The 27,290-nt window shown below is 53.1% G+C and overlaps 1 protein-coding gene across 1 annotated transcript in view; it reads left to right on the top strand.

The window, feature by feature from the left end:
* Positions 1 to 27,290, top strand: part of KCNQ4 (potassium voltage-gated channel subfamily Q member 4) — a 56,087-nt gene that overhangs the window by 9,172 nt on the left and 19,625 nt on the right. Inside the window, exons 2-7 of the mRNA XM_021716247.1 lie at positions 23,385 to 23,475; positions 24,165 to 24,291; positions 24,504 to 24,679; positions 25,426 to 25,551; positions 25,920 to 26,030; positions 26,209 to 26,304. Of these exons, the coding sequence (XP_021571922.1) occupies positions 24,174 to 24,291; positions 24,504 to 24,679; positions 25,426 to 25,551; positions 25,920 to 26,030; positions 26,209 to 26,304 (627 nt within the window). The 5' untranslated portion in view covers positions 23,385 to 23,475; positions 24,165 to 24,173. The remainder of the gene's footprint in view (positions 1 to 23,384; positions 23,476 to 24,164; positions 24,292 to 24,503; positions 24,680 to 25,425; positions 25,552 to 25,919; positions 26,031 to 26,208; positions 26,305 to 27,290) is intronic.

Below are 27,290 nucleotides of genomic sequence, written 5' to 3'. Positions count from 1 at the left end.
TTTTTTTTGTTTTGAGTTGGAGTCTCACTCTGTCGCCCAGACTGGAGTGCAGTGGCCGCTCCCGGCCACCGCAGCCTCGACCTACTGGGCTCCAGCGATCCTTCTGCCTCAGCCTTCCAAGTAGCCGGAATTACGGGCTTGCGCTACCACGCCCGGCTGATTTTTTGATTTATTGTAGAGATGAGGTCTCGCTGCCCAGGCGGGTCTCGAACCCGCAGGCTCAGGCAATCCACTCACCTCAGCCTTCCAAAGGTGCAGGATTACAGGCTGAGCCACCAAGCCCAGCTGTTGCTCCCATTTTGCAGACAAGAAACTAAGACTCAGAGAAGAGAAATAACACACGCCAAGTTGAACAACTTCTCTGTGGCGTAGTTAGGATTTGAACCCATGTCAGTAACAGCCAAGCCCAGGCTCCAAATGGTTCTCAGATTCATCAGCAGACTCAAGGCAGTTTTCAGTGGCCTAAGGCAAAACTGAGGAAAATAAGGACAATGTGGTGACTCTTTCATAAAGCTAAATTTATTCCATTTAAAGGACTGTCTTTTAGTATGAGATTATGTCCTTTCTTTTTATGAAATGATGGGCTGGGAATTGTTTTAAAATGTCCTTACTTGGCAAAATAAAAAGTTGACAATCTTATGCAGTCCCCAAAGTGCTTTTGGAAATTTTACCGGTGCGTGAAATCCCTGAGTCTGGGCGAGTCTGGGCGTCATCCCGGCTCCTTCCTCCACCCCACCCCCTGCTATGGGGTCAGAAGAAGGAGGAATCTGGTGAGGAGGGAGGGATCGGGGCATGGAGGAACCTCAGGCCCCGCCCTCCCTGGAGCAGAGCTCTGTGAGGACCAGCCTACAGCTCCTTCCCAAGATGGGCTTGTGGGGCAGAATCAGCCAGAATCAAGGATCACCCGTCAGTTAAAAGAGCACTGGACCAGGCATTGGCAGACTGGGTTCAGCTCTTACCTCTGCTTCCTGGAGACTGTGTGACACCAGGGAAGTGATCCAGCCTCTCTGAGGCGCCAGCTTCCTTCCACATAGAATGACAGTTGCCATCTCTACCTGCCCACCTTCCAGGGCTGCCCCCTATATCAAACTACAAAGTGCTGGGAAGAACAGAGGGTTTGTGGTTTTGCTATTCTTCAGGCTCCTACTTCCCTAGAGTCCTGGGCTCCCCATCTCACCCTCGCCTGCACAGCTTTGAACCCCAAGGAAGAGACATGGGAGGAGGGGAGCACATAGGCCCTGTAAGAGCAGGTTGGTGCTGGGAACGGTGGTTTATGCCTATAATCTCAGCACTTTGGGAGGCTAAGGTGAGAGGAATGCCTGAGCCCACAGGTTCGAGACCAGCCTGGGCAACTTGGCGAGACCTCATCTCTATAATAAATCAAAAAATTAGCGGGGTGTGGTGGCGCGTGCCTGTAGTTCCAACTACTTGGAAGGCTAAGGTGGAAGGATCACCTGAGCCCAGCAGGTAGAGGTTGCAGTGGCCATGAGTGTGCCACTGTACTCCAGCCTGGGTGACAGAGTGAGACTTCAACTCAAAAAAAAAAAGCTGGTTGGCCAGACTAGCAGTTGCTTTCCTCAGGAGCCTCTGAATGGCAGCTCAGAGATGCACCCAGGCTGGGGAACTGGGGAACTCTAGAGAAAGATGTACCCACACCCACATGGGCAGCTGGGCTAGAGTCCTCCTTTCCTTTGATAAGGAGATTCATGGAGATTCATAGCCTAATCTCTACCAGGTATTGTGCTAAATGTTTTTCACATACTGTTTCATCTAATCCTTCCAAGAGGCCTAAGAGGTAGGTCCTATCATTATCCCCATTGTATAGAGGGAGACACTGAAGCTGAAAGGTTAAGCACTGCCCTTGTCACGGAGCCAGTAAGTGGCAAATGCCCAGGAGGATGTGAATTTTCTGTGCTCAGCTTGGACAACTGAGTGCACAGAGAGCCTGAGCATGCACGGACGCTGTGACATGAGAGGCTGGGAGCAAGAGACGTGTTCTACTGGGTCGCTTCCAGCAGTCACCTCCTTCTCTGAGTCTCAGCCTCCCCTCTGCCCTGGCTCTCAGTAATCATAAAGATAATAATAGCAAATCTTTATTGAGTGCTTACCATGTACCAGATGCTCCTCGGGGGAACTTCCCATACCTTCTCTTACTTTTTCCTCTCAACACTATAAAGTAGGTACTATTGTTATGCCTTATGTCCTCCCCACTCCCGCCCTTTTTTTTTTAGATAAGGAGGCTGAGGCCCAAGAGGTTAAATAACTTGCCTGGGTATAGGTAGCAGGGCCAGGGTTCAAACTCCAGAAGTTTAGCACCAGAGGCTGTGAGCTTGCCCACCTAATTTACCCTGACTGGATCTGCCTGCTGCTGGGGGGTGGGGAGAGGGGTGATATGAGGAGTGGCTGAGCCTTAGAGTTCAAGGTCCTGCTCCCACCCCAGTTCTACAGATCCACCCCTATTTCCTGGGGGAGATGGGCTGGAAAGCAGGCAGGGTGATAAGCGCCCCTGTCCGGGCAATGCAGACAGTTCTGAGAGCCAGACTCAGTCCCAAACTGGGAACAACTGGGAAGGTTTCCCAGAGGAAGAGGCCTAAGTTGTTTTAGGTCAGTATCTCAGTGGAGACTCCAAAATGTTAGGTCAGACCAGAGGGAGGTCTGTGATCTGGTGCCACACTATAGATGCAAAGAATTGCACAGAAATTAGTTTATTTAGAAAGTAAATGAGAGAGAGAGAGAGACAGACAGACATCTTCCCAAGGTAGGGGAGGAGGCCAAAGCTAGGAAAACATGGCAGTCATAGCTCAAAGAGCTACATGACCAGACCAGAGTAGGCAAATGGCTGCTTGGGGTTGAATGCTTTTAAACCTTTCCTTTGATGGGGCAGGTTGTTAAGGTGATTGGGTGGTGGTCTTTTTCATGTCATCACGAAGGGGCAGGTGAGCACAGGTGTGGGACAGCAGGCAGATGGGTGGGCCAGTCACATGACTGCTGCCATGGTGATAGGGTCTGTGTCATGAAGGGCTGATTAGGTTAACTTGGTTTACAAAACAAGCTGGGGAGGGGGTTGTAAAACAATTATCAATAGCTGTCACTGAGAAACTGCTGCTGTCCTTGATTAGAGGGCAAGCTAAGCAATGTTAAGAGAATACGACAGAACTAGGCAGTGTTAAAATGGCCACTCTTTGGATCTATCAACTCCATCTTATGTCCTTTCAAGTTGAGATATGAGAGATGAGTAGCAGTAAGAGTCAGCCGCGCAAAGAGGAACCAGGAACAGTGGGTTGTTTTTTGTATGTTTGTTTGTTTTTGAGTTGGGGTCTCACTCTGTCGCCCAGCCTGGAGTGCAGTGGCATGATCATGATGATCACAGCTCATGGCAGCCTCAACCTCCTGGGCTCAGGCGATCTTTCCAACTCAGCATCCTGGGGAGCTGGGGCTACAGGCGTGCACCACCACACCCGGCTAATTTTTTTGATTTTTTTGTCGAGATGAGATTTTGCTATGTGGTTCTCGCTGCTCTTAAACTCCTGGGCTCAAATAGTCTGTCCTCCTAAGTGCTGGGATTACAGGTGTGAGCCACCGCATCCAGCCAAAGAGCAATGTTTGAGGCAGGGGGACAAGTACAGGCAGAGACGCAGAGGTGAGGCTGAACAAGGCATTTGCAAAGAACAGCAAGAAAGAGTGGGAGCCTAGAGGAGGCAAGAGGTGTCGAGAGAAGAGGCTGGGATGTGAGCAGGGCCAGGCAATTGAGCAGCAACTTCTTCAGAAGGAGATGGGAAGGAACTGACGTCAGGAGGAATATGGCAGGTTCGTATTTTAGAAACTCCGCTCTGGGACTGGCAGGGAGAATGGTGGAGGGGGAAGAACCCTGGCAATGAGCCCCGGGGATACCATCGACTTGGCCTCTTTTTCCTTCTGCCGTCCCCACAAAGCCCAGCCTCCTGAGTGCCTCCCCCAGAGCCTCCTCCACCCACCCTGCCCAGGGCCTGGCCTGGAGCCCTAGGACTTTGCCTGTAGGGAAAGCTCAGCTGCTTATGCAAACCCTGGCCTGGGGGGAGGTATGTGTGGCCTAGCTAGGGGTGCTTTGGAGGCAGGGAGGCTACTTGCAGACCCAGGGGGTGTCGGGAAAGGGGGTCAGAGGAGATGGGCTTGGAGTTCATAGGGGGTTCCTAGAACAGTGGCTTTGAATGACTGCGTGAGAGCACCTGGGGATTTGGCCCAGATACTGGGGGGGTTCTCTGGAGAAGGGGCAGGGCCCAGGCTGCTTAGCCACCCCGGGTCCACTCTCCCCTACCTCCCCACTTTTTTTTGGCAGCATAACTATGGAAATCACTGGTCTCACCTAGTTCCCTCATTCTTTTAACAGGGAAACTGAGGCTTAGAATGGAGCAGGGACTAAACTCAGGTCAGCAGGGCTCAGATCAGAACCCAGGCTAAGTCCTACTATCTTGGTTGTCCCCAACAGTGATAAATAATAATGAAAATCTTTCTGCAGAGTGTCATGGAGGCTGGCCTGGGTGTAGGTCCCCTCTGGGTGGTCTCGGGCAGGTTTTGTCACATCTCAGAGCCTTAGCTTCTGGGTCCACAATACTACCTCATGTTGGGAAGGAGGCTTCCTCTCCCACTTGATGCTCCACAAAGCACTTTAAGGCATGCCTGGCCGATTGTGGGCTTTGTTTGCTCAATGAATCCCACCAATTTCACATAACAACCCCGGCAGAAGATATTATTATACCATTTTACGCTGAGGCTCAGAAAGGAGAAGTGACTTGCCCAAGGTCATTCAGCTGAGAAGTGGCTGAAATGGGACTGGAGTCCAGGTGTCCAGGTGCCGGTCTAGGGCTCTTGACGAACACAGCCTCCATGTTAAGCCTGTGGTGTCAGTGAAAATCAGCTGGTGTCCCAATAAGAGCCAGCTGTCAGCTGGGCAGAGCGTGTGCATACGTGTGGAAGACTGGCCTGGGCCGCTGGCTGGAGCTCAGCTCACCCCGGCCCCTGAGCCCCTATGTTCAGACCTGGCTGCAGCTGCTGCCCATGGGGAAGGAGACTTTTCTACTTGCCCTCCTGCATCAAGACTTTCTTCTCCTTGGCCTGGCCAGAGAAAGGAGCTGGCTGTGTCGTGACCATGCAGGCACCTGCCAGCCCTCCCTTGATGGGGTCTGGTCATCTAATACCCTTCACATGACAGGCATGGGGTGGGCACTGGGCTAGGGAGAGGGATTTGCACTCTCTTAATCTGGGGGCTGCAGCCCGCCCTCTGTCTTGGCCAGGGCCGTGGGAGAGGTTTGTCCCTGCCCCGTGCCCAGTGGCCCCAGCTCAGATCCCTGGCACACACCCAGCTCCTCTGCTTGGGGCCTTCCCCTGCCCCACGCATGCTCCCCACCCTCCTACTATGTGAGCAGAATTAGGACTTAGGGGCAAATGCTGGGGCATCTGCGGCTGGTGGAGGTGCAGGGGTCTGCAGCATTTGGGGCTGAAGGATGGGGGCAGTGTCAGGGAGGTTGAGGGCCCATGCTGGGGCAGAGCTGGGGAAAGCTCATTGGGGTGCAGAGCTGGAGTGTTTGGGGCTAATCCCGGGCCACCCCTTCCTGGAGAAATTTGGCTACAACTCAGGGAGGCAAATGTGTGGGCCGTGCCCCCCCTCGCTGGGCAGTAAACATGGCCGTCGCCTGGGAGACAGGCCCAAACATCCCGGCCCCCCACGGTTATTTATACCAGGACTCCCTCTCCTTCTCTGGCCTGGCCTGGCCTCTAGATACACTCCTGAGCTGGGCGATCTGAGTTGAGGGTCCAGCCCCCTGTCAAGACAGGAAGCCCCAGCAGCCGGCCTGCTTGCCCTCTCTGTGGACAGGGCACTCACTACCTCCCAGCGACCTGTCCCATTGGAGGCCCTGGGTCTTGTAGATCGGAAACACGCTCCCTGGGATTGGATAGCTCATGGAGGCCAAGGCCTGGGAGAGAGGCAGGAGACCTCGGATTGTGCCCTGGATTTGTTCTAACCTACTGCAAGACTGTGATCTATGGCATTCCAGTAACCTCAGCGTCCTCCTTTGTTCCATAGTGGGGAAGGTCTAGATTAGAGCTTTTCAAACTGTTCTAAGCAGTAGATATGGTTCTTTGAATAACACTTGACACAGAAGCATAATATGTAAAACAGATCAGAGCAGGGTTGCTCTGGGTAGAGTCGAGAACAGGGACCCAGAATTCCACCCACTCAGCCTACATAGCCCCACATATGACCTGGAGCCTTCACATGGCCCTCCTGGTTCTTTTTTTTAAGTTGTATTCTCACTCCATTCCCAGGCTGGAATGCAGTGGCACACTCACAGGCATCGTAGCCTCAACCTGCTGGGCTCAGGTGATTCTTCTGCCTCAGCCTTCCAAGTAGTTGGAACTGCAGGCATGCGCCACCATACCCGGCTAATTTTTTGATTTATTGTAGAGATGAGGTCTTGCCAAGTTGCCCAGGTTGATCTCAAACCCGTGGGCTCAGGCAATCCTCTTACCTTGTCCTCCCAAAGTGCTGTGATTATAGGCGTGAGCCAACGCGACAGCCTGGACGGCCCTCCAGGTTCTAAAACACATTCCAGGTAAGCCTGGAGTTCCCAAGACAATACTTAATGCTGACTTCCAGGGTCTGCACATGCCCTTCCCAGAGTTGCCCACCCAGGGGTGGTGAAAGTACCCTTAGACCCAAGTGCAGCTGTTTGCAGTGAGTGTATCTGGAACCTGGAAGAGCAGGCTGAGGCACACCAGGACTATACCCAAGGCACCTCCTGAGGAGAGATGGGCTCAGTGTGGGAAGAGAATCTGAGGACCAGCTGGTAGCAGGAGCTGGCTGTCCCCTCCCTGCCGGATTCCAGCATGGGACTCTAAGGAGTTCAAGAATGGTTAGGAAGGTATATGTGTTGGGAAGGGCACAGCATATTTCATTTAACAGCTTGTTAACTTGACTTAAACTTTTAAATATTTATACTTATGGGATATGGGTCTCCTTTTGTACTCTCTCCCCAGCCCCACCAGTGTTAGGGGTGAGCTCATATCACCTCTTCAGACACCCCAAGACAGCTTTGCCCAGAACTGTCTGGCTTCACAGGACAGTGTGGAAGTCCCACTTGCTGAAGCTCAAGGCCCTGGTGACCTGGGTCTTCCTATTCCCTCTCATGATACTGTCTAATCATCGACTGCGGCCAGCCTCAGATACACGGAGGCGTGAAACGGGCCTTGCTCTAGAGGGTGCATTCCAAGGGGGTGTTGATGGGTTGGACAGAGATAGGAACAGCCTCAGCACAGAGACTGTATCACAGAATAGAGTGTCAAGAGGGTCCTGAGGTGGTCCAGAGTGGGGACTGGAATCCTAATCCATGCTCGAGGAGCTCCTCTCCCCAAAGCAGATCAGGGGTTCTTGGGGCAGAAGGGAGGGAGTCCAAGGAGAGGAGGGAGCACAGAAGTCATCAAGTCGATACACACAAGGTATGGGAAGCAGAGTGGCTGGTGCTTAGAGTGTGTGCTCAGCCTCCAGCACTGGTCCAAGGAGCTTGGGTTTTTATTGTAATAAGAAGCCATCGTAGGTTTGTAAAGGGGCGGGGCCATAGGAAGGGCACTCAGACTACAAGGTAAATGGACAGGGGTGAGCTGGGGGCTGGAGTTGCGGTGGTCAGTTAAGGGGCTGGTTAGAGGAAGGGGGAATGGGTCTGAACCCTGGGCTAGCCAGAAGTGGACTTGGGGGGTTTCTAAAGAAAGAGGTGATCTTTAACTCTGCCTTCTGGGACCACATTCCTGTCTCCTCCTTTGTTCCGTCCCTGTTCTTGTGTCCTTGTCTCCTTCTCCCGATGTTCCACTGTCCTTAGACTCCAGGTTTGGAGAGGGACACCTCACCCTAAACCCCCCTCCCCAAAGCAGACGACTTCACACAGGTTGCCAGTGAGAGGTCACAGTTGTATAAGGGACTTTTCCCAGCTGACAGAACACACACATTCATCCATTTATTCATTCAGTCACTCAACAAATATTTATTGGAAACCTACAATGCACCAAGCCCCGTACTAGGTGTTTGAGCAAGAGTGGTAAACAGGATAAAGTCCTTGCATTCATGAAGCTTATGTTATGGGGGCCCGGACGTGCAGAAATGGTGTCTATCCCTGGTATACACTGCCTGGTTCTCTGTGTCTGTGCCCATGTCCCTGGGTGCTTGGGAACAGGGATGCTCCCAATTACCCACTCATTTGTTCCAGCTGCCCTTGTGTCAGCACCCATCTCTCTGGACAGTGAGAGAGGAGGAGAGGGTCCAGTGTCCAGAATGCTGACCCCAGGGAGCACCCCTCTCTATAGGATGATCCTGAGCCTGGGGGTCAGGACCTGGGCTCAGGCTTCATTCTTCCCACTCACTCCTGACTCTGAACCCTTTATAAGGACCTGGCTTTGGTTTCTTTATCTGTCAAGTGGAGCTTCGGGCAAGTCCTGGGGAGGTGAGGGGAGGGAAAGACCCTCAGTTCCAGTATTCCCCATTGGTGGACTACTCCTTAGGCTATGATGGACTGTGGAGGGGGCCAAGGACTCAATATAATCATCATCAACAAAAGGTAATAATAGTTGCTACCTATTGTGTTCCCTTTGGGCCAGCCTCATGTATCTTCTCAATGTATTCCTCACAAGCAGCTACCTATGGTCATGTATCTTCCCTTCCCATTTTCCGGATGAGGAAACTGAGTTTCAGTAAGGTGAAATGACTTGCTTGAGGTCACACGTGAAACTACCTGACTCTGGCAGCCGTTTAGAACGGTGCTATGAGGGTGCTGTCTGGCACCTGTCCCACCTGGGCACTCAGCCTCAAGAGTGGAAACCCAGCCCTGGCACACACACACACACACACCCCCCCACGTCCCCTCGGGGGCTGGCACCACCCCGAGCCTGGGCACTGGGTCCTGCGACCCTGGCCAGGGCGGTACCAGGGCCCGGATCGGGCCAGGCCTTGACTCCGGGGCCTTGGCAGCTCTGGGTCTTGGGCACTCATAGTACCTAGCGTTGGTGGGTGGGTGAGCCCCGGTCGGTCTGGGTGTCGCGTCCCTCCTCTCCGTCCTCGGCCTCGGGGACGCGGCGGCACCTTCACACTTTCCGCTTGGCCCGCTGCTCGCCTTTCAGGCCGCCGCGTTTTCAATTGTTAATTTGGAAACGGAAAAAGTAGCCGGCCGGGCGGGGGAGGCCGCGGGGAGGTAACCGGAGCCGCAGCGCCGCCCCCGCCCCTCCCGCGCTCGGAGCCTCGTGTTGGCGAAGCCCCGCCCCTCCCTGGAAGGCCAGGAGCCCCGCCCACTACCACGCCCCTCTCCTTATGTGTGCCCCGCCCACGACGAGTCTGCGGGGCCAGCCGCTGTGACCCCAAGGCGCGGAACCGCGGTTTCTCTGAGGGAGGAAGGGGTCCCTGTGGCAGAAGAGGGCGGAGGGCCATCCCGGAGGAGGAGTCCCCAGGAGTCCTCCCCGCAGGAACCCCTCCCTCTCCCGAGGAGCCCCGCCTGATGTCAGCCTCCTATGTCCTGAGGTGAACCCAAGCCTTTCTGCAGTCTCTCTACGCAGGGTGCAACAGGGTGAGACCCCTACCTCCAGACTGCGGGACCAGGGGTCATTGGCCCCGTTAGACAGACGAAGAAACTGAGTTCCAGAGAGGGACAGTTCACTTGCTCAAGGCAGAGCAGGGTTCAATTCACACCCTGTTCTTTTGACTATGATACATTTAGGTACTCTCTTGCTCAGAAGAGGAGGGGACATCAGAACCAGAGATAAAATTTGTTCCCTTCCCTTATATTCAGCACCATTTCTTTTTTTTTTCTGAGTTGGAGTCTCACTCCTTCGCCCAGGCTAGAGTGCAGTGGCACGCACACACGCTCCCGGCCACCCCAGCGTCGACCTGCTGGGCTCCGGCAATCTATCCGCCTCAGCCTTCCAAGTAGCTGGAACTACAGGCGCGCACTACCATGCCCGGCTAGTTTTTTATTTTATTGCAGAGATGAGGTCTCGCCAAGTTGCCCGGGCCGGTCTCGAACCCGCAGGCTCGGGCAGTCCACTTGCCTCGGCCTCCCAAAGTGCTGGGATTACAGGCTGAGCCATCGAGCCCAGCCTTTCAGCAACATTTCTAAGTTTAGTAAGTTATAAGAAGTTCTGCTTTGGTCTGTCCTGACTCCTTGCTATCATTATTCAACTATAGGTGAATTTTGGAGGTAGAAAGGGGTCCCTCTAAACTTTTCATACAAATGAAATGTAAAAGACCCTCTCCTGGAGACTCCACAACATTGAAGCCCCTGAGAACTGGCAACTTTAGGAGCTGTCCAGGGCCTCATTCCCATTCAGGAAGCTGGAATCACCAGTCCCACATGCATCAGCAAAAAATAGGGCCTCAGAGACCCCTACCCAATTCCTTCCTCTCACTGAGAGACAGTTTCCTATTTCTTCAACTGATTGGTGGCAGAGTCAGGATAGAGGACCTATCAACCTAGGTTTTTAGCCCTGTCCATGCCCCTGTGCTTCCCCTTCTGCCATCCCAACCCTGACACCTCTCAGAACACCAAGCAGGCTTCTGCCTTTGTAGGATTCTCGATCAGTTGGAACTGCTGGCTAGGATAGGCAGCCTTTCCCTTTACAGGCCAAGGAAACCACGGGGGGAAGGAGGGGGTCTGTGGATGTCCACCCAGCTTCCAGCTTAAGATCTTCCCAACCACCCTTCCACCGTAGTGATGGAACAGGCCCCAGAGAAACTGAGCTCCTGGTGTAGGGTCACAGCTGTCTTTCCCAGCCTGCAGGGCCCACTGAGTTCATTCTGGCTGGTCCTGGATTTGAGGTTCCCACTGGGAATGAGGCTCTTAGGGCAGCTGTGACCCAGTCATTTCAGTTATGGCCTGTGAGTTTGCATGCTGCTTTGCTTGTTAGTAGCAAAGGCATTGAAACCCCTCTCCCCCATCATGTCCCCAAGCCACCCACTGGGTGGAGTCTTCAATGACTGAGTGCACAGAATTCCCAGCCTGGGCTCAGTCTTGGCACCTGAGCTCCCCAAGGGGCCCTGCCCTCCCCAAAGCTCCTGTTCCACCCTGTCAGCTCTTGTTGGGGCTCTCTCTGCTCTGGGAGTACTGAGAACCAGGTGATGGGGACTAAGCACTTTCCCTGTTTTGGAATAGTGTGCAGGTTCTGCTGACTCAGAGGACAGAGGCTCCTTGGAGGTGACCCTGACCCTGTCAGTCTTAAGTAGCTGAAGAACTGGGCAGTCCTCAAACCCAGTGCCACCTAATCACATACAGCAAATGGGGCAAGAGAAGGTCCCATCCTGACCCCAGGATGAGGGAATTTTTGAGGTGGGAGTGAGAGCCAGGTCCCTGGGTCCATCTGTAGAGAGAGGAGAAATAAAAAGAACATTGCCTTAGGAATCAGAAAATCCAGGTGCCAGGCCCTGCTCTGTCTCTGATCTACTGTATGATCACAGGTAGGCCAGGTCCCTCTCTGGGACTCAGTTTCCCCATCTGTAAATGAGAGAATTGGTTGATCTCCAAGGGATCTTTCAGTGCCAGAATATAGCCAGTGTCTGATCACATCTTGCTATCTCCACTTCCCCTTGTACTAGTCGCTGTCATCTCTTGCTTCAGCTTTCCGAATCACAGTGGGTCATTGCTTCCTCCTTCCCCTTCCCCCACCATAGTCTGTCCTCCACTCAAAGGCCTACATGTGCAAACATAAGTAAGATCGAGCTACTCCCTACTCAAAAATCCATACTCACTTGGAGTGAAAGCCAAAATCCTCTCCATGGTCCATTTCCCACCTCCACTGCCTCTCTGTCCTCACCTCCTGCCACTTGTCCCTTGCTCACTCTGCTCTGGGACCACTTCTTTCTTGATGGTTCTGGAATATACCAGGCACTCTTGTGGCTCAGGTCTCTTGCAGTTGCTATTCCTTCTGCTCAGAACCCTCTTCTCTCAGATGCCTGCATAGCTCACTCCCTCCCTGGTCTTTGCTCTAATGTCACCTTCTCAAAGCTGCTTTCCCTGACTACCATCTATAAAATAGTCCCCCACTCCCATACCAGTGTTCCCTGTCCCCTTTTCCCACTTACTTTTTCTCCCACATCATCTGACAATTTGAACCTTTACTTGGTTATTTATTATCCGTGCCCCCCAAGAATATAAACTTCATGAAGGCAGGGACGTCATCTATCTTTATTCCTGGTGCATGGTGAGTGCCCAGTAAATAGTGATTGAATGAAGAAATGAGTGAGTAAGGTTCTGTGGCTCTGGGCTGTGTGGATCTCGGGAATTGTTGCCAGCCCTAGTTCCCTCACAGTCCCTGTTGCTGAGGAGAGAAATGAGGTGTGGAGCCCGGATGGCCAACAGAGAACACTGGGAAGCAGTTGGTACATAGATTGACTCCTCTCTCAGGAAACTTTCACCCAGAACCCAGTCTGGGTCAGCCATAGGGCATTCTGGGTGCACAGGACAGGACCCCTACCCTCAAGCAGTACTCAGTCTGCAGGAAGTGGGTACTCACACGGAGCTGTTCATGAGGTACACACCACAGTGGAAGGGAGCTTGACCCTGTATAGCTGGAGAAGCGGCAGACACGGCATGAGCAAAGGTGGAGACAGAAAAAGAGCCTTGTTTGCCATTGGGGAGACACTATGATAATGCAGTGCCAAGGGTCAGGTTGGGCAGTGAGGATCAGGGTGGCCAGGTGGGTGGGGCCTTCCTTGCAGTCATGCTAAGGAGCTTGGGCCTGGGCCTGCAAGCCGGTGGATTTCACACTTTTAAAAAAAGCAGGAGGTCGGGCTCGGTGGCTCAGCCTATAATCCCACGCTTTGGGAGGCCGAGGTGAGTGAATTGCCTGAGCCTGCGGGTACAAGACCCGCCTGGGCAACTTGGCGAGACCTCATCTCTGCAATAAATCAAAAATGAGCCGGGCGTGATAGCATGCACCTGTAGATCCAGCTACTTGGAAGGCTGAGCAGAAGGATCGCCGGAGCCCAGCAGGTCGAGGCTGCAGTGGCCGGGAGCGGCCACTGCACTCCAGTCTGGGCGACTGAGTGAGACAACAACACACACAAAAAAAAAACAGCAAAGTTTTTGTTCAAATGAAATTTTATGCCAAATCCATCATGTAAAACCGACCTACCTGAATCCACATGGAGCTGCTCAGTGGAACAGAGGGAAGGTGTTAGGTCAGATCCAATGGGGGCTCTGCGATCCAGTGCCACACAAAGATGCAGAGAATTGCACAGAAAATAGATGGGAAAATATAGCTTATTTAGAAAATCAATTAGAGTGAGGAGAGAAAAGATTCACCTCCCCAAGGTGGGGACGGGGACCAAAGCTATGAACCACATGGCAGACATAGCTCAAAGAGCCACATGGCCTGGCCAGAGTTCAACAGAATAATGGTAAATGGCTGCTTGAGGTTGAATGCTTTTAAACCTTCTCTTTGATGGGGGCAGGTCATTAAGGTGATTGGGTGGTGGTCTGTTCCATGTCATCACGAAGGGTCAGGTGAGCACAAGTACTGACATCAGGTGATAGACCGCCAGCAGATGGGTGGGTTAGTCACTCGACTGCTGCCGTGGTGATGGAGTCTGTGTCAGGAAGGTCCCAAGGGGCTGATTCGGTTAACAAGCTGGGGAGGGCATTGTAAAGCAATTATCAATAGCTACCTCTGAGAAACTGGTTCTGTCCTTGATTAGAGGGCAAGTTAAAGTGAACTGCTAGAAAAATATGACAGAACTAGGCAGTATTAAAATGGCTGTCCATTTGGTATATCAACTCTATCATGGTTCTTTCAGAAGGTTTTCATCGGCCATCTTATTTGACATTGCCCAAATCCTGGCTGCTTGTATTCCACCCCTTCATTCCAGTGACCTTCCTGTTTGAGAAGTGAGCGCTGACTTGCCAGTCCCAACAGATGGAAGGCCCCTGCTTCCTCCTTGCTCCACCTGGACACCTGTCAATACGTCACTCAGCCCACTTACCTGATGTAGTAGGTAGTGTGGCTGGCGTGGCAGAAGGAAACAGAACAAGTTGGAGGGTTTGGGGTTGATCCAGGTGGGACAGGATGAAGCTATTACTCATCTAGTACCTTGTCTAGAAGACACTGCCTTGCATGTCCTAGTGAGACAGATCCTACTCAAGCTGGCTTAGGGAAAAAATGGCTTCTGGAGGTAGAGGATAGATACAGTAAGGAAAGAGAAGAATTCTGTAGGGGCTTCCAGGAAGGAAGCATGTCTGGGATTTGTGGACTAGAGGGTGGGGGATGGGATTCCAGGGCAGTGCATCTCATGAGGTGTGGAGTGCATCTCTACCCCCTGCCAACTTTCCTCTGTGGTTCTTAGTTCCATTCCTGAGAAAGATAATCCAATTGGCTCAGTCTAGCCTATGAGTGAGCCCTTCCTGGCTCAGGCTCCAGCTCTAGACAAATCAGCAGCAGCCAGGGGGTCCTCACGGAGTCATCCCTAGTACTGCCACACCTTGTTGTGCCGTCGAGGCATTGCAGAGGGGCTCAGCTGAGAGGCCAGAACAGTGCTGAAATCCATCCGGTGCTCAGGAGTGGGGCAGCCCCGAGAAAGAGACATCTGTTTCTAACGGGCCTATCTGGTCAAGTTTTTGTAACTTGTCATGCTGAAAGGAATGCCTTTTTCTAATCGGTCCTCCAAGAGGGGGCATATTTTTCATAGTTTGCACTATGTGCTGGCGGTGGCTGCCCCTCCAGGGACAGCCCCAGGGAAGCTGGAACTGAGTTGAGGGCCAATTCTCTCCACCCCATGGCTGGAGAATCATAAGGCTGAAGGGCCTTTGGCCATCATTGAGTAGTCTCCTACCTTCATGTTGTGGACAGGGAAGCTGAGACTCCATCCAGACCCCATCCCTAGCATGGAGCCCCCCAGCACAGGCCTCTGGCCCAGAGAAGTAGCTGCTGCGGCAGCAGCCCTGGTGTGGGGCCCTGGGTCACGTGTTCATGCTCCCTTTGCCATATTTAGAATCGCTGGATCAGGGGAAACTTCTCCTCCCAGCCCCTGAGGATTCTTGGAAAGAGCCTCGCTCTGAGGCCTGGCTTGCTGCCCCTCCCCTCTATCCCCCTGCAAGAGAAAGTTAGTGCCCGCTCTCCCTAGAGGAGTCTGGGGCCCTTCAGGCCACACTGTTTCCCCTTGTCAGGAAGTGTCTGTGGAGTCTAGCTGAAGTCTCTTCTTTAGTATCAGCTCTGGTTTGGGGATTCAGGAGCCCCTTTCTACTGGATGGTGGTGGGGGTCATGGCTTTCACCCTCCAGGAATCTTGGCTGAATGGGGACAGACCTGCCTCAGGGGGCCTCAACTGAAGGAAGACAGAGCACTGCCTTTGGGGCCTTGGTCTGGGGAGCAAGGAAGGTGTCACATGTTCCCTGGGCCAGACACAGAAATCGGGACACCTGCTGATAGCCGGGCAGGCCCCAGACACTGGCAGGGCTCAGTCTGAGAGGAGAGATACCAGATAGAGGGAAGGAAGGAAGGAGGACCAGAAGGAAGTAAGGGGCAAGGCCTAGATTTGCAATTACCCTGGTCTTGGGGAGGGGAAAGAGTCCCCTGTTCTTTTACAGACTGCCTCCTACTGGATAATCAAGTCTAAAAAATAACCAAAGATGCCCAAACAAAACCCAAAAATCCATGTGTGGAGTACCTGTGATGTTTCAGGTCTGAACATCCATTCTTGCTGTTGGGGGCAAGAGCCCTATGCTCCCCTGGGACTCTTCTCCAGGGCCTGGCCAGCTCCCTCTCCCAGCCTCCACACCTCCTCACCTCTTCAGATCCCCACCCCACCCTGCTGTCCACCTCTGAGAGGTGAGCCTGCCTCTTCTTCACAGAGCCCCCAGTGGGCGGGCCCTCTCCCCTCCTACATGCCTGCCAGTTGCAGTGGAAGCTGGAGGGGTCCTTTCGTCCCTACACCAGCCATCTGGGCCCTGGATCCCAGCCCCCCAGCTTTCCTGGTGACTTCATTCCATTGATCACTCTCTCTCCCCCCTGCATCTTCAACTTTTCCTTCTCCCTGCTCTTCTGGCTCCCTCCTCCCTGGCTCTCTCAGCTTAAAAAAAAAAAAAAAATTCCCTGTGCCTGTGCCCTGTATCCTTCTCTAGCTATGATCTCTGCCTCTCCTCTTTGCAGTCAAACATCTTTAAATTGTCACATCTCCACTCACTGTCTCTACTTCCTCACCGCCCCTCTCCCTTTCTCACTTTGGGCCTGCCCTTGTCCTATTCTCCTTCTGAGGCTGCCCTTGCCAAGGTACCCAGTGACCAACATGTCACTAAACCTAGAGGACATTTTTCAGGCCTTATCTCACTTGACCTCTTGGCAGCATCTGACATTGTTGTTCACTCCCTCCTTGAAACTCTTTCTTCTTTCCCTCTGATGCCTCTCTCTTCTGTCTTCCTGTTCATTTCTTTGGCTGTCTTTCGCAGACTGGGTGGAGGGCTTCTCTTTTCTTTCCACTGCTGGAGCTCCTTGGGGTCCTCCTCTAACTACCACATGCTCTCTGGACTGTCTCAGCCACTCCTGTAGCCTCAGTTACCATCTCTACCCTGATGTCCCTCAAATCTGCACTTCCGGCCCAGATCTCTCTTCATGCCCACTGAGTGTTTACCCAGTGCTCCACAGCCCTCTCCCTGTAAACATGTCCAAAACGAACGTTTCCCCCCACACCTGCTCCTCCACCAGGGTCTCCCCTCTCCCATGAGGTCACCCATGGCACCTTCATCCATCCAGTGCCCACACCAGAAACAGAGGAAACATTGTTCTCCCTCGTTGTCCCTGTTTCCAATTAATTGCCAAGTCATCCTGCAGCGTCCTCCAGTTCATCCACTTCTCTCTATCTGGCCCACCATCATTTCTCATCTGAATGAATGATCATGGAGCCTTCTGCTTGATTTTTCTGATGCGTCTCCCCTCCTCTTGTTCACACTCACACTGCCCCTAAGTAGTGGTCCTGAAATACAAACCAGGCTGTCATTCCCTCTCTTTAAACTCTTCAAGGACTCCCCATTACCTTTTGAATCATGTTCGTGATGCCTGAGAGTGACATTCAAGGTCTCTGGATCTGGCCCTCTCTGGTCGTCTCTCATCTGTGCCCTTCACTTTAGGCCCTCATCATCCAGAACTGCTGGCTGCTCTGGGCTGTCCATAGACTGCCACATCCCTGGTCCTGGCACATCCTGCTCCTCTGCCTGGGGGATCCCCTACCCTTGTCTAGTTACCTCCTCCAAGCAGTCTTTCCTGATCTCTCCACTTTGGCTGTACTGAAGCCTTCTTGGGATTCCCTTGCATACCTTGAGTACACTGTTATTGCCTTGTCCATCATATCACCACTGCATTATGTTCTGTGTTGCTAGTTTCTTGGGACCTGGATTATTCATTTCTGATTTTACAATAAGCCTGGCTGAGTGTAGATGATAATTCATGTTTCTGAAGTGAATGTGACCCAAAGAGATTAGGTGACAATCTCTTTTCTGCTGTGAGATTCCCTGCCATCCCATGTCCCCAACATATCCCCATCTCTCCAGCCTCTCAGCATGTCTCTCTAGATAATCTGGAGCTAAGACCCTTGCCCTTCTACCCCACTGCTGAAGAGTCACCAGGCTAGCGGGACCTTAACCATCATTTTTTTTTTTTTTTTTTTCGGTTTCTGTTTTTTTGAGTCCGAGTCTCACTCTGTCACCCAGACTGGAGTGCAGTGGCATGCTCATGGCCACCGCAGCCTCAACCTGCTGGGCTCAGGCGATCCTTCCACCTTAGCCTTCCAAGTAGCTGGGACTACTAGCATGCACCACCACACCTCCTTTCTTTCTTTTAAATAATAGCTTATTTTAAATATAATTCATGTACCATAAAATTCCTCCTTTTAGTGTGTGCAATTCAATGGTTTTTAGTATCTTCACAGAGTTCTTCAGCTATCAGAGTATAGTCCTCTGAGCCTCTGGTTCCTTTATAAGCCTTGGGTAATTATGGTACCGCTCTGGGTTGTTGTGAGAAGCAATTGAGAGCATGTAAGGAAACCCTTGGCCAGCAAGAGCAGTTATGATCATTACTTTAAGTCACAGCATGGGAGCCACCTCCTCAGCAGGGCTTTTCCCCTCCCCCTCTCCTGTGTCCACTTCTGGGCAGTGATTAAAGGGTATATAAATGGGAGAAGGCAATAACTGCTGTTGTTTAAAAAGTCCTGAGTTGGCTAATAATTGAGTCAGCCACAGTTATTCCCATCAGTTAAGCTAGGGATTCTCAAAATGTGGTCTCTGGAAAAGCAGCATTCATATCACCAGGGAACTTGGTAGAAATACAGATATCAGGCCTCACTTCATATTTACTGAATTAAACACTCTAGGAGTAGGGCCCAGAAATCAGTGTTTTAATAAGCCCTCCAGGTGACTTTGACACCTACTATATTTTGAGAACCATGAATCTAAGCAAATCATTCACTTGTTCATCTCTATTCTTGCTGTCCTGTGAATAAGTGGGAAAGTCATGGAATAGGGTGGGAGCATATGGAGAACAGGTTATGTAAGCCTTGTGATCAGCCCCACCCAGGGAGAGCCAGCCAGGCAGCACCCACCTGTCCCAGCTCTGCTTCCTCCACTGGGTATGGGAGAATATGGGCCCCAGATTGCAGCCAGGCTTGATGAGTGGAGATGCTCCAGAAAGTGGCTGCCAGTCTGGTCTCTCTGCTACAGAGATTATAGAGGACCCAGGCCAACCAGATCCTGTGTGCCATCTATACTTGCACAGATGGAGAAACTGAGGCCTCAGAGAGGCCAGAGGCAATCTTTAGACAGTTGTATAAATGAAGCCATATACTGGTTCTGGCAGCTAGACTCCAACTCAGGAGCTCTTACCCCATCTCCTCCGGCCCTGACCTCCCTCCAGATATTGATGCCCCTTCTGATATCCCTGAGTGAAGATCCCTTAGGTTCTTGCTTCAACTCTGCCATTGATTCACTGTGTGATCTTGAGCAAGACTATCCTGTCCCTGGGCCCTATTTCCTCATCTGGAAGATGGAGATATTTATCCAGGTGCCTGGAACACAGGATGTTCTCCGTCAGATCAAGTATAACACTTCCAATGTATTGAGCACCTAGGGTAAAGAAATTCCCAGCCACTGGGCTAAGGTAGGGGGAGATGAAGTTCTGGGTCTTTTTATGCAGCATCTGCAAATAGAGCTGGTCAAAGTCAGAGGTGTGCCTTCTTAGGAAAAATGCGGGGAGCCAGAAGAGTCAGAGATGGATGTGCTTTGGGAGCTTCTTCAGTGGGTGTAAACTGGGGGCTTTGGTTTGGTGACACGGTGTTTTGATGTTCGTTTAATGTGAACTCCTGCTATTCATTTACTCAGCCTTTCAATGGTGCCGAAATCAATCCATCTGGGTAAGGGGTAAGAAAATGGGGATGAGGCAATTATTTCAGAGACGGAGTGGCAGGGGAAGCCTCTCCAAGGACGTGGCATTTGAACAGACCTGGGTGAATGGAGCCATGAGCAGAGGAAACAGCAAAGCAAGTGCAAAGCCCGGAGGCAAAAGGATGTCAGGTGTGTTCCAGGACCAGCAAGGAGGCCAGACTGACTGGGATGCAGTGAGCCTGCAGGAGAGTGGAGAAGGTCAAGTTCAAGAGGTGGGGGTGGGGTTCAGCTCTCACAGGGCCTTGCTGGACATGCTGAGGAGTTTGATTTTTGCTCTCTGCATGTGATGGGCAGTTTGTGGAGAGTTTTGCAGAAAGTGATGGTTTCTGGTGTTGCACTGCAGGAAGATCACTCCGCTGCTTTGAAGAGAGTGGTTATGATAAGGCAAGAGTGGAGACAGGGGGGCCCCAGAAGCTTGGTTGAGATGGTGAGGCCTGGATTCTGAAGGTAGAGCCAATGGAATGTGGAGGGTGGGGGGAAAGAAGAATCTAGAAGAACTCAGATGTTGGGCCCAAGCCCCTGGGGAAATTGTGGTTGCTGTTACTGAAAAGTGTTGGCTGAAGGTGAGGAAGACTTGAGGGCAAACCGAGTTTGCTTTTGGATGTGTTCGGATTGAGAAGCTGCCAGACATCCAAGAAGAGATGTTGAGCGGGCAGTTGGACACCTGAGCTGGACTCCTGGGAAAGGAGGCCACACCCTTAATCCTGTGAAATGGCAGAGGCCACTGTACCCAATAGGTGGGGCAGGACTCACAGTGACCTTTCCCTGTTTGAATTTTTAAGGCAATGCATTTAAAGTGGTTTTTTTTTTGTCTGTTTTTTGAGAAAGCAGGAGTTTATTAAGACAGAAGAGCTTTCAAGCAGGAGAGGGCCCAAAACAGGGTTGCTGTAAAATTTTATATTCTTTTTTTTTTTTTTTTTTGAGTCAGAGTCTGTCACCCAGGCTGGAGTGCAGTGGCACTTTCACAGCTACCTCAATCCTTTCACTTCAACCCTCCAAGTAGTTTTTTATTGTTCGTAGAGATGAGGTCTCACTAAATTGCTCAGGCTGGCCTCCAACCCCTGGGATCGAACCTCTTGCCTCTGCTATCCAAAGTGCTAGGATTATAGGCATGAGCCATCGCACCCGGCCTAAAAATTTGTATCAGTTTGTTATTACTCAAGCAACCCATGTTCATTCTTTTAAAAAAAGAAAGAAATACAGATAAGCAAAACAAAAGCCAAATCACTTAATTTGATAAGCCTCACTGACTTTTGGTATGTGTATAAAACACATCTCTACTTCAAATACTGGGATCACAGTGCCCTTCAGGTTTTGGCATCTGCTTTTCTCACCTGACCTACCGTGAAGCGGACATTGTATAGATGTGTAAGTACTGACACAGTGAGGAAAATGTTGAGGAAAAAAATTTTTGAAACACCCTGGAGGAAGCCCCAGCATGGCCCACTGCTGCCTGAGGGTCTGAGGTCAACTGAGAAACGGACCTGAAGGACTTCTGTCCAGGCAAGTTGAAGGCCCATTTGGCTTGGCCTCAGCCTTTTAATGAGGAAGGGCTGGGTGAGTGACCTCCAACAGGGCTCTTCCAGGCACAAACCCTGTCTCTGCGGCAGTCCCTATCCAGATGTGTGTGGCTGCTGCTTTTCTGGGGTTGGTTATTGAGCACAGGAGCTGGTACTCTTCTCTAGGTTTCTCTCAGTCCTCATGCCTTTGCTGACTCAGCGTTTGTCTGGAACTAGTCAAGGAGGCCTCCTTCTCACTCATTCAAAACACTTTACCCGGCCAGGTGTGGTGGCTCACGCCTATAATCCCAGCACTTTGGGAGGACAAGGTGAGAGGATTGCCTGAGCCCGCAGGTTCTAGTCCAGCCTGGGCAACTTGGCGAGACCCCATCTCTACAATAAATCAAAGATATTAGCCAGGAATGGTGGCACGTTCTAGCTACTTGGAAGGCTGAGGCAGAAGGATCGCCTGAGCCCAGCAGCTCAAGGCCGCGGTGGCTGGGAGTATGCTACTGCCCTCCAACCTGGTTGACAGAGTGAAACTCCAACTCAAAACAAAAAACAAACAAACAAAAAACACTTTACCCATACCTGCAACCTACCTTCTCAACCCAGGGCGTTTGCTGTGAGGCACTTACCCTGCAAGAAGGTCAGGAGCCCCTATCCCAGGAGGGGTAAGTGGACAGGGCAGAGCCATGCTCTTTACATGTCTTCCTCCCATCGGCCCCTGTTTCACAGATAAAGCTCAGAGAAGGCTGATGACTTTCCCAGGGCCACATAGACAAGCAGAACTGGGATTCAAACCCAGGTCTCTCTGACCTTGACTCCATGCCCTTAAGGCCACCATGAATCATGGATGCAAAAAAGCCATGTAGAAAGTGACTTGGGCCACATACAGGGAGATGAACATTGTGAGGGGGAGTTTTTTTTTTTTTTTGAGTCAGAGTCTCACTCTGTCACCCAGGCTGGAGTGCAGTGGCACGCTCACGGCCACCACAGCCTTGACCTACTGGGCTCAGGTGATCCTTCCACCTCAGCCTCCCAAGTAGTTGGAACCACAGGCATGTGCCACCACGCCCAGCTAATTGATTGATTGATTGATTGATTGTAGAGATGCGGTCTCACCAAGTTGCCCAGGCTGGTCTCAAACCCCTGAGCTCAGGCAATCCTCTCGCCTCTGCCTCCCAAAGTGTTGAGATTACAGACTTGAGCCCAGCTGAAGGGGAGTTCTGAAGACGGAACAGTGGGGTGGGAGAACAGAAACTCCACAGAGCAGGTAGCGTTTGTGTTCATGGAGGGGTGAAGGGCTCGCAGGCTCGCAGGCTCTGATGGCAAAGTGTCTGGGCAGCATGCACAGTGCTAACAACAGTGGGGAGGCAGGGATACTAGGGCCATTTGGCGAAGGCCAGTGGGTTGGTCCACAGGGATGTTTTTCCAGAGAAGCCCATTCCCTCCAGAGGCTTTTCCAGGGCATGTGCCTATTCAGCACACCCTCATCCCAAAGAGGGGTGCTCCCTGGAGTCCACCTTGTTCCCCCTTTGCTGCATCTGCATCCTGTGCCCTCTCTTCCTGTCCCCCTCACACGTCCACATACCACAAGGCCCCCACTCCTTTCCTCATGCCCGTTGTCTTCCTGCCATCCTGGGAAGTTGGGAAGGCTGACTGTAACTCAGCTCTGTCCTGGACATACTGGGTGATCTTGGGCGAATCCCTTTCCCTCTCTGGGGAAACCTTCATGTGTGCAATGGGGGTTGAGGGAGGTGTTGAATGAGTTAGGTTTTAAAGTTCCTTTCGCTTCTGAGCACCTGGTTCGGGGCCACTCCATAGCTTCCCGCTGCCTGCAGGGGAGTTCCTGGCCTCCATGCCCAGCTCCACACTGCCTGGCACCCCTCCCAACGCCCTCTCTCCCTGCATCTTTCCCTTCCTCCCTGTCGCCCCTGACCCCCTTTCCTTTTGTAGCTGTCTCGTTGCTTAAGTCCATAAGTGCTCACGAAGCAGGGCCGCTGTCCCCATTCTGCAGATGAGGCCATGCTTCTGGCACTCTGGAGTGCATGGAGAAAAAGCTCCCTCCTTCAGCCACTGACCCGACTGACCTCTGGGGCACTGGGGCCGGGGCCACTCCTGGCGTGTGGCGAAGCCCTGAGCCAGTCTGTTCCCAGTACCAGATCAGACAGACCTACTACCCACGGAGTGACCACCTCTCTGAGCTGTAGCCTGCATCGGGGACAGTTAAGAGGATTGTGAAATGTCTGTGCGCTCAGCATCCTGGAGCTGGAAGGCTGCTGCCTTTGGTGCCCAGCACAGAGCCATAACTCCAGAGAGCTCTGATTCTGGTTTCCAAATAATTCTCCCCAAATAATGCTTCCCTCCTTCCCTGACTCAGTAGCCCCCTGCTAGAAGCTCCTTGGCTGGCCTGTCCCTCCAGCAATCTAACCCTTTCCTTTATGCTGCAATTGCAGATTTTTGCTAGTCTTCACCTGCTTGGTGCTGTCTGTGCTGTCAACTATCCAGGAGCACCAGGAACTTGCCAATGAGTGTCTCCTCATCTTGGTAAGTGCTGGGAGTCCAGGTCTGAGGGAGGCTGTGTGAGGTAGCACTTCTGGGATGAGGGTTAAAGGTGGAAAGAGGCTTCTCACACCATGGCCCAGAGAGCAGCTTGCAGCGCTGTGTTCCCTGAGCTGGTGGCTGCCCCTCTCTGGGCATCACCCCACTTTATGTTGGGGGACCTCCTGCCTCTACGTGAGGGTTTATGATGAGCCCAGAATAGAAGAGGTGAGCAGGTGCCACCAATTTTTAGGATTAAAAACTGCCAATTCTGTGGTTGGTGGGTTTTGGTTTAGTTTTTGTTGTTGTGTTGTTTTGTTTCCTAAATGAAAAAACACCAAACAGAAGTCCTCCAGAGGGGGACAACGAATAGACAGCCACTTATGTTACTCAGTCAGGGTTAGGGAGTCTGAGATGGCTTGGGGGGAGGGGACAGGTTTAGGAGCAGAAAAATGTGAGCAGTTCATGGGGGCAGGAAGGGAGGACAGACTTGGGCTTTTAGTCTCCTTGGAGGATGTGGAAGGGGCTACTTGCGTCCAGAATCTTCCTCAAGTCCACCCAGGGGTAAGAACCTCCTGGAGAGGGTTTGAGGCAGTTCTGGCTCCCAAGCCAGGGATTCCTGGCTGGGCCCGCGCTGCGACCTGGGCCCCGGTTCTGGAGAGCCAGGACAAGAACTCAGGCGCCTGGTCCCACAGGAGTTCGTGATGATTGTGGTGTTTGGCCTGGAGTACATCATCCGGGTCTGGTCTGCCGGCTGCTGCTGCCGCTACCGAGGATGGCAGGGCCGCTTCCGCTTCGCCAGAAAACCCTTCTGTGTCATCGGTAATGTGGCCTTCCTCAACCAGCCTGACCCCGACCCCAAGCCCCAGGGTGACACCTCGACCCCCTTCCTGACGCTGACCCTGGCTACCGACAAAGATTCAACGGGTCCTTCCCATGCCCCCCAACGGCCTCAGAAGTCCCTGCCCCGGGTCTGGACGCGGGTGGGCTGGCTCCCGGCACTGGCTGTGATCTCGCCACGCCCGCTCCTGCAGACTTCATCGTGTTCGTGGCCTCGGTGGCCGTCATCGCCGCGGGCACACAGGGCAACATCTTCGCCACGTCCGCGCTGCGCAGCATGCGCTTCCTGCAGATCCTGCGCATGGTGCGCATGGACCGCCGCGGCGGCACCTGGAAGCTGCTAGGCTCGGTGGTCTACGCGCACAGCAAGGTGAGGCCTGCGGCCGCGCGGAGGCCCGGGCGCGTCCGGCCGGAGCGGGGTGGGCAGGGCCTGAGAGGGGCCCGGGGGTGGGGGTGGGGAAGCCTAAGGGCCCGTGGGGGTGGGGAAGCCTAAGGGCCGGGCCGGGGACAAGGTCGGAGACGGCTGTATCGGTTCCGGGAAGGGGCGGGGCCGGAGGGGGCGTGGACCAACAGGAGGCGGGGTCTAAAGGGGCGGGGCAAGGTGGTGTCGGAGCTGGGCAGGGGCGAGCCTAGAAGTCGGGACCCTGTCAGAGGGCGGCCGGAGAGGTAGGGCTTGAGGGATTCACCTGGAAGCTTCTGGGTTTGGAGGGAGGACTCGCATAGCAAAGGGGGCAACTGGGGTGGGGCCTGAGGAGCCGGAGCGAGACTAGATGGAGGTCCCGGATCGAGACCTGAAAGCACGGGTTTGGGGAGCGGGACAAGGTGGTCCTGGGGATGGAGGCCTGAGCCTTGAACCTGGAGAGTCAAGGGCAGGCGGGGTGGGGGGTGAGGGGGATGGTGTTGGCGTTTCGCGAAGCCTCTTCTCTGTACCGCCCCCCCCCCCCCCACATTCCCACAACCATACTGACAGGGTCTCCGTTAAGGGAGGAGCCGAGAAAGCGAGCGGAGTCACCGCCAGGGAACGCCGAGAGGTGGGGTACTTAGATCCCTGTCCATTCCGGGAGACTCTTGGCTCTCCCAGATAGGCACAGCGTCCTCATTTGCTCACGCCCGCAGGAGCTGATCACCGCTTGGTACATCGGGTTCCTGGTGCTCATCTTCGCCTCCTTCCTGGTCTATCTGGCGGAGAAGGACGCCAACTCTGACTTCTCCTCCTACGCCGACTCACTCTGGTGGGGGACGGTGCGTGAGGGTCTGTGCAGGGCTGCCCTTTCCCCTGGGATCCTCCCGGGGAACTTCCCGATGTCTGCCCACTGTGACTCCCAATTCACCGGTGAGCAGGCCTGTCTGTGCCCTCTGACTGAGACCAGCCCCTATGCTAGCCTCCCATCCTGCTCTGGTGCTCCCACCTGTCCCCTACATCAAGCACTTGTGAACTGAACCCCTTTGCCCTGACCAGCGCTGGAGACCACCTATGCTCCTAACCAGGCCCTGTGGGTGACCATGGGGCCTTCCCCTCATGATCAGGCTCCCACCTGCCTGTGCCCCCAACAATCTCTTGTAGGTGGCCCCTGTGACCAGATTTGCAGGTAACCCATTTGCTTTCCCAGATTACACTGACAACAATCGGCTATGGTGACAAGACGCCACACACTTGGCTGGGCAGGGTCCTGGCTGCCGGCTTCGCCTTACTGGGCATCTCTTTCTTTGCCCTGCCCGCTGTGAGTTGCCCTCTGCTGGGTTGGCGGGAGAGTCCAGGGGTGGGCCCTACTCAGTTCCATCACAAATTTCCCTGGGCAGCCTTGGGCACCTCAGATGGGCAGGGCTGGGGACACCCTTACAGCCTCTTCTCTGCACCGCCCTCCCCCACATTCCCACAACCATACTGTATCTCCCTAGGGCATCCTAGGCTCTGGCTTTGCACTGAAGGTCCAGGAGCAGCACCGGCAGAAGCACTTCGAGAAGCGGAGGATGCCAGCAGCCAACCTCATCCAGGTACAAGACTCCCAGAAGCCCTATGGAGCAAGGCTGTATCACAGCACTGGTGTGTCAATTCTGAATGTTGGCCCGTGTGTCCCAGCCCAACTAGGACTCTACTTTGAAGCTCAGATAGGGGATGTGACATTTCTGGGACCACATGCCAAGTCACAGACAGAGCTGGGATGCTAACAGAGATTTCTGGAAACTTCCCCTGCATGAAATGCCTGCTTTAAGGCTAGCCAGAGACCCCTCTTCCCCCGCCCATTGTCCAACTCCAGTCCCAGCTCTGCAAGGCTAGGAGAGGGCGACCCCTAGGTCCCTGGTAGAGATGCAGTTCTGCCACCAGTCAGCTATGCTATCAGTAAGCCTGCTTCATTCCCAACACCTTCATTTATTTATTCCACAAGTACACAAATGACAGGAAGATAGTCCAGACCAGGTGGGCTTTTAGAAACTTCAACATTTAATGGCTGAGCAGGGAAGTTGAGCTGGCCAAGAGGACAGAGAAAGAGCAGCTAGAGGGGTGGGTAGAAAGCTGGCAGTATGTGGTCTCAGTTTCCCTCAGTGTCATAGGGTGTTCTGACTGCATTTGGGTTCTGATTTTCTGAGACTAGGCTTTGGTTTCTTTCTAGTCAGGGGTGTGTGCAAGAGACTCCTTGCAGGAAGTGGTTTGGGGAATACCAGCATAGTCCACTTCTGCCTACTCCCCAACGTGCTACCCTCTGACCCCCAAACCCAAGCCTGACTCACCCCCTCCTTATCTCTCCTCCCCAGGGTGGAGCCTCCCTTCCATTCCTGCTATCTCTAGCCACCAGCCCAGCTTTTTCTTCTTAGCGTCCCTTGGGGCACAATGGCCACTGTCCCCTGGGAGCTGGCCTTCTGATGGGCATTGTAGGGGCAGGCGCTGGCACTGTTCATGCCACGAGACAGCTGGTATTGTGGTGCCCATAATTAATGAGACAGCTCTGGCAGCTGCTCCCCAGCCCATGCCAGGGGCCTAG

This window comes from Carlito syrichta, unplaced genomic scaffold (assembly GCF_000164805.1).
Source record: "Carlito syrichta isolate Samal-C Ts95f unplaced genomic scaffold, Tarsius_syrichta-2.0.1 Scaffold308579, whole genome shotgun sequence".
Classification (NCBI taxonomy): Eukaryota; Metazoa; Chordata; class Mammalia; order Primates; family Tarsiidae; genus Carlito; species Carlito syrichta.
This window is presented reverse-complemented; position numbering and strand designations above follow the sequence as displayed.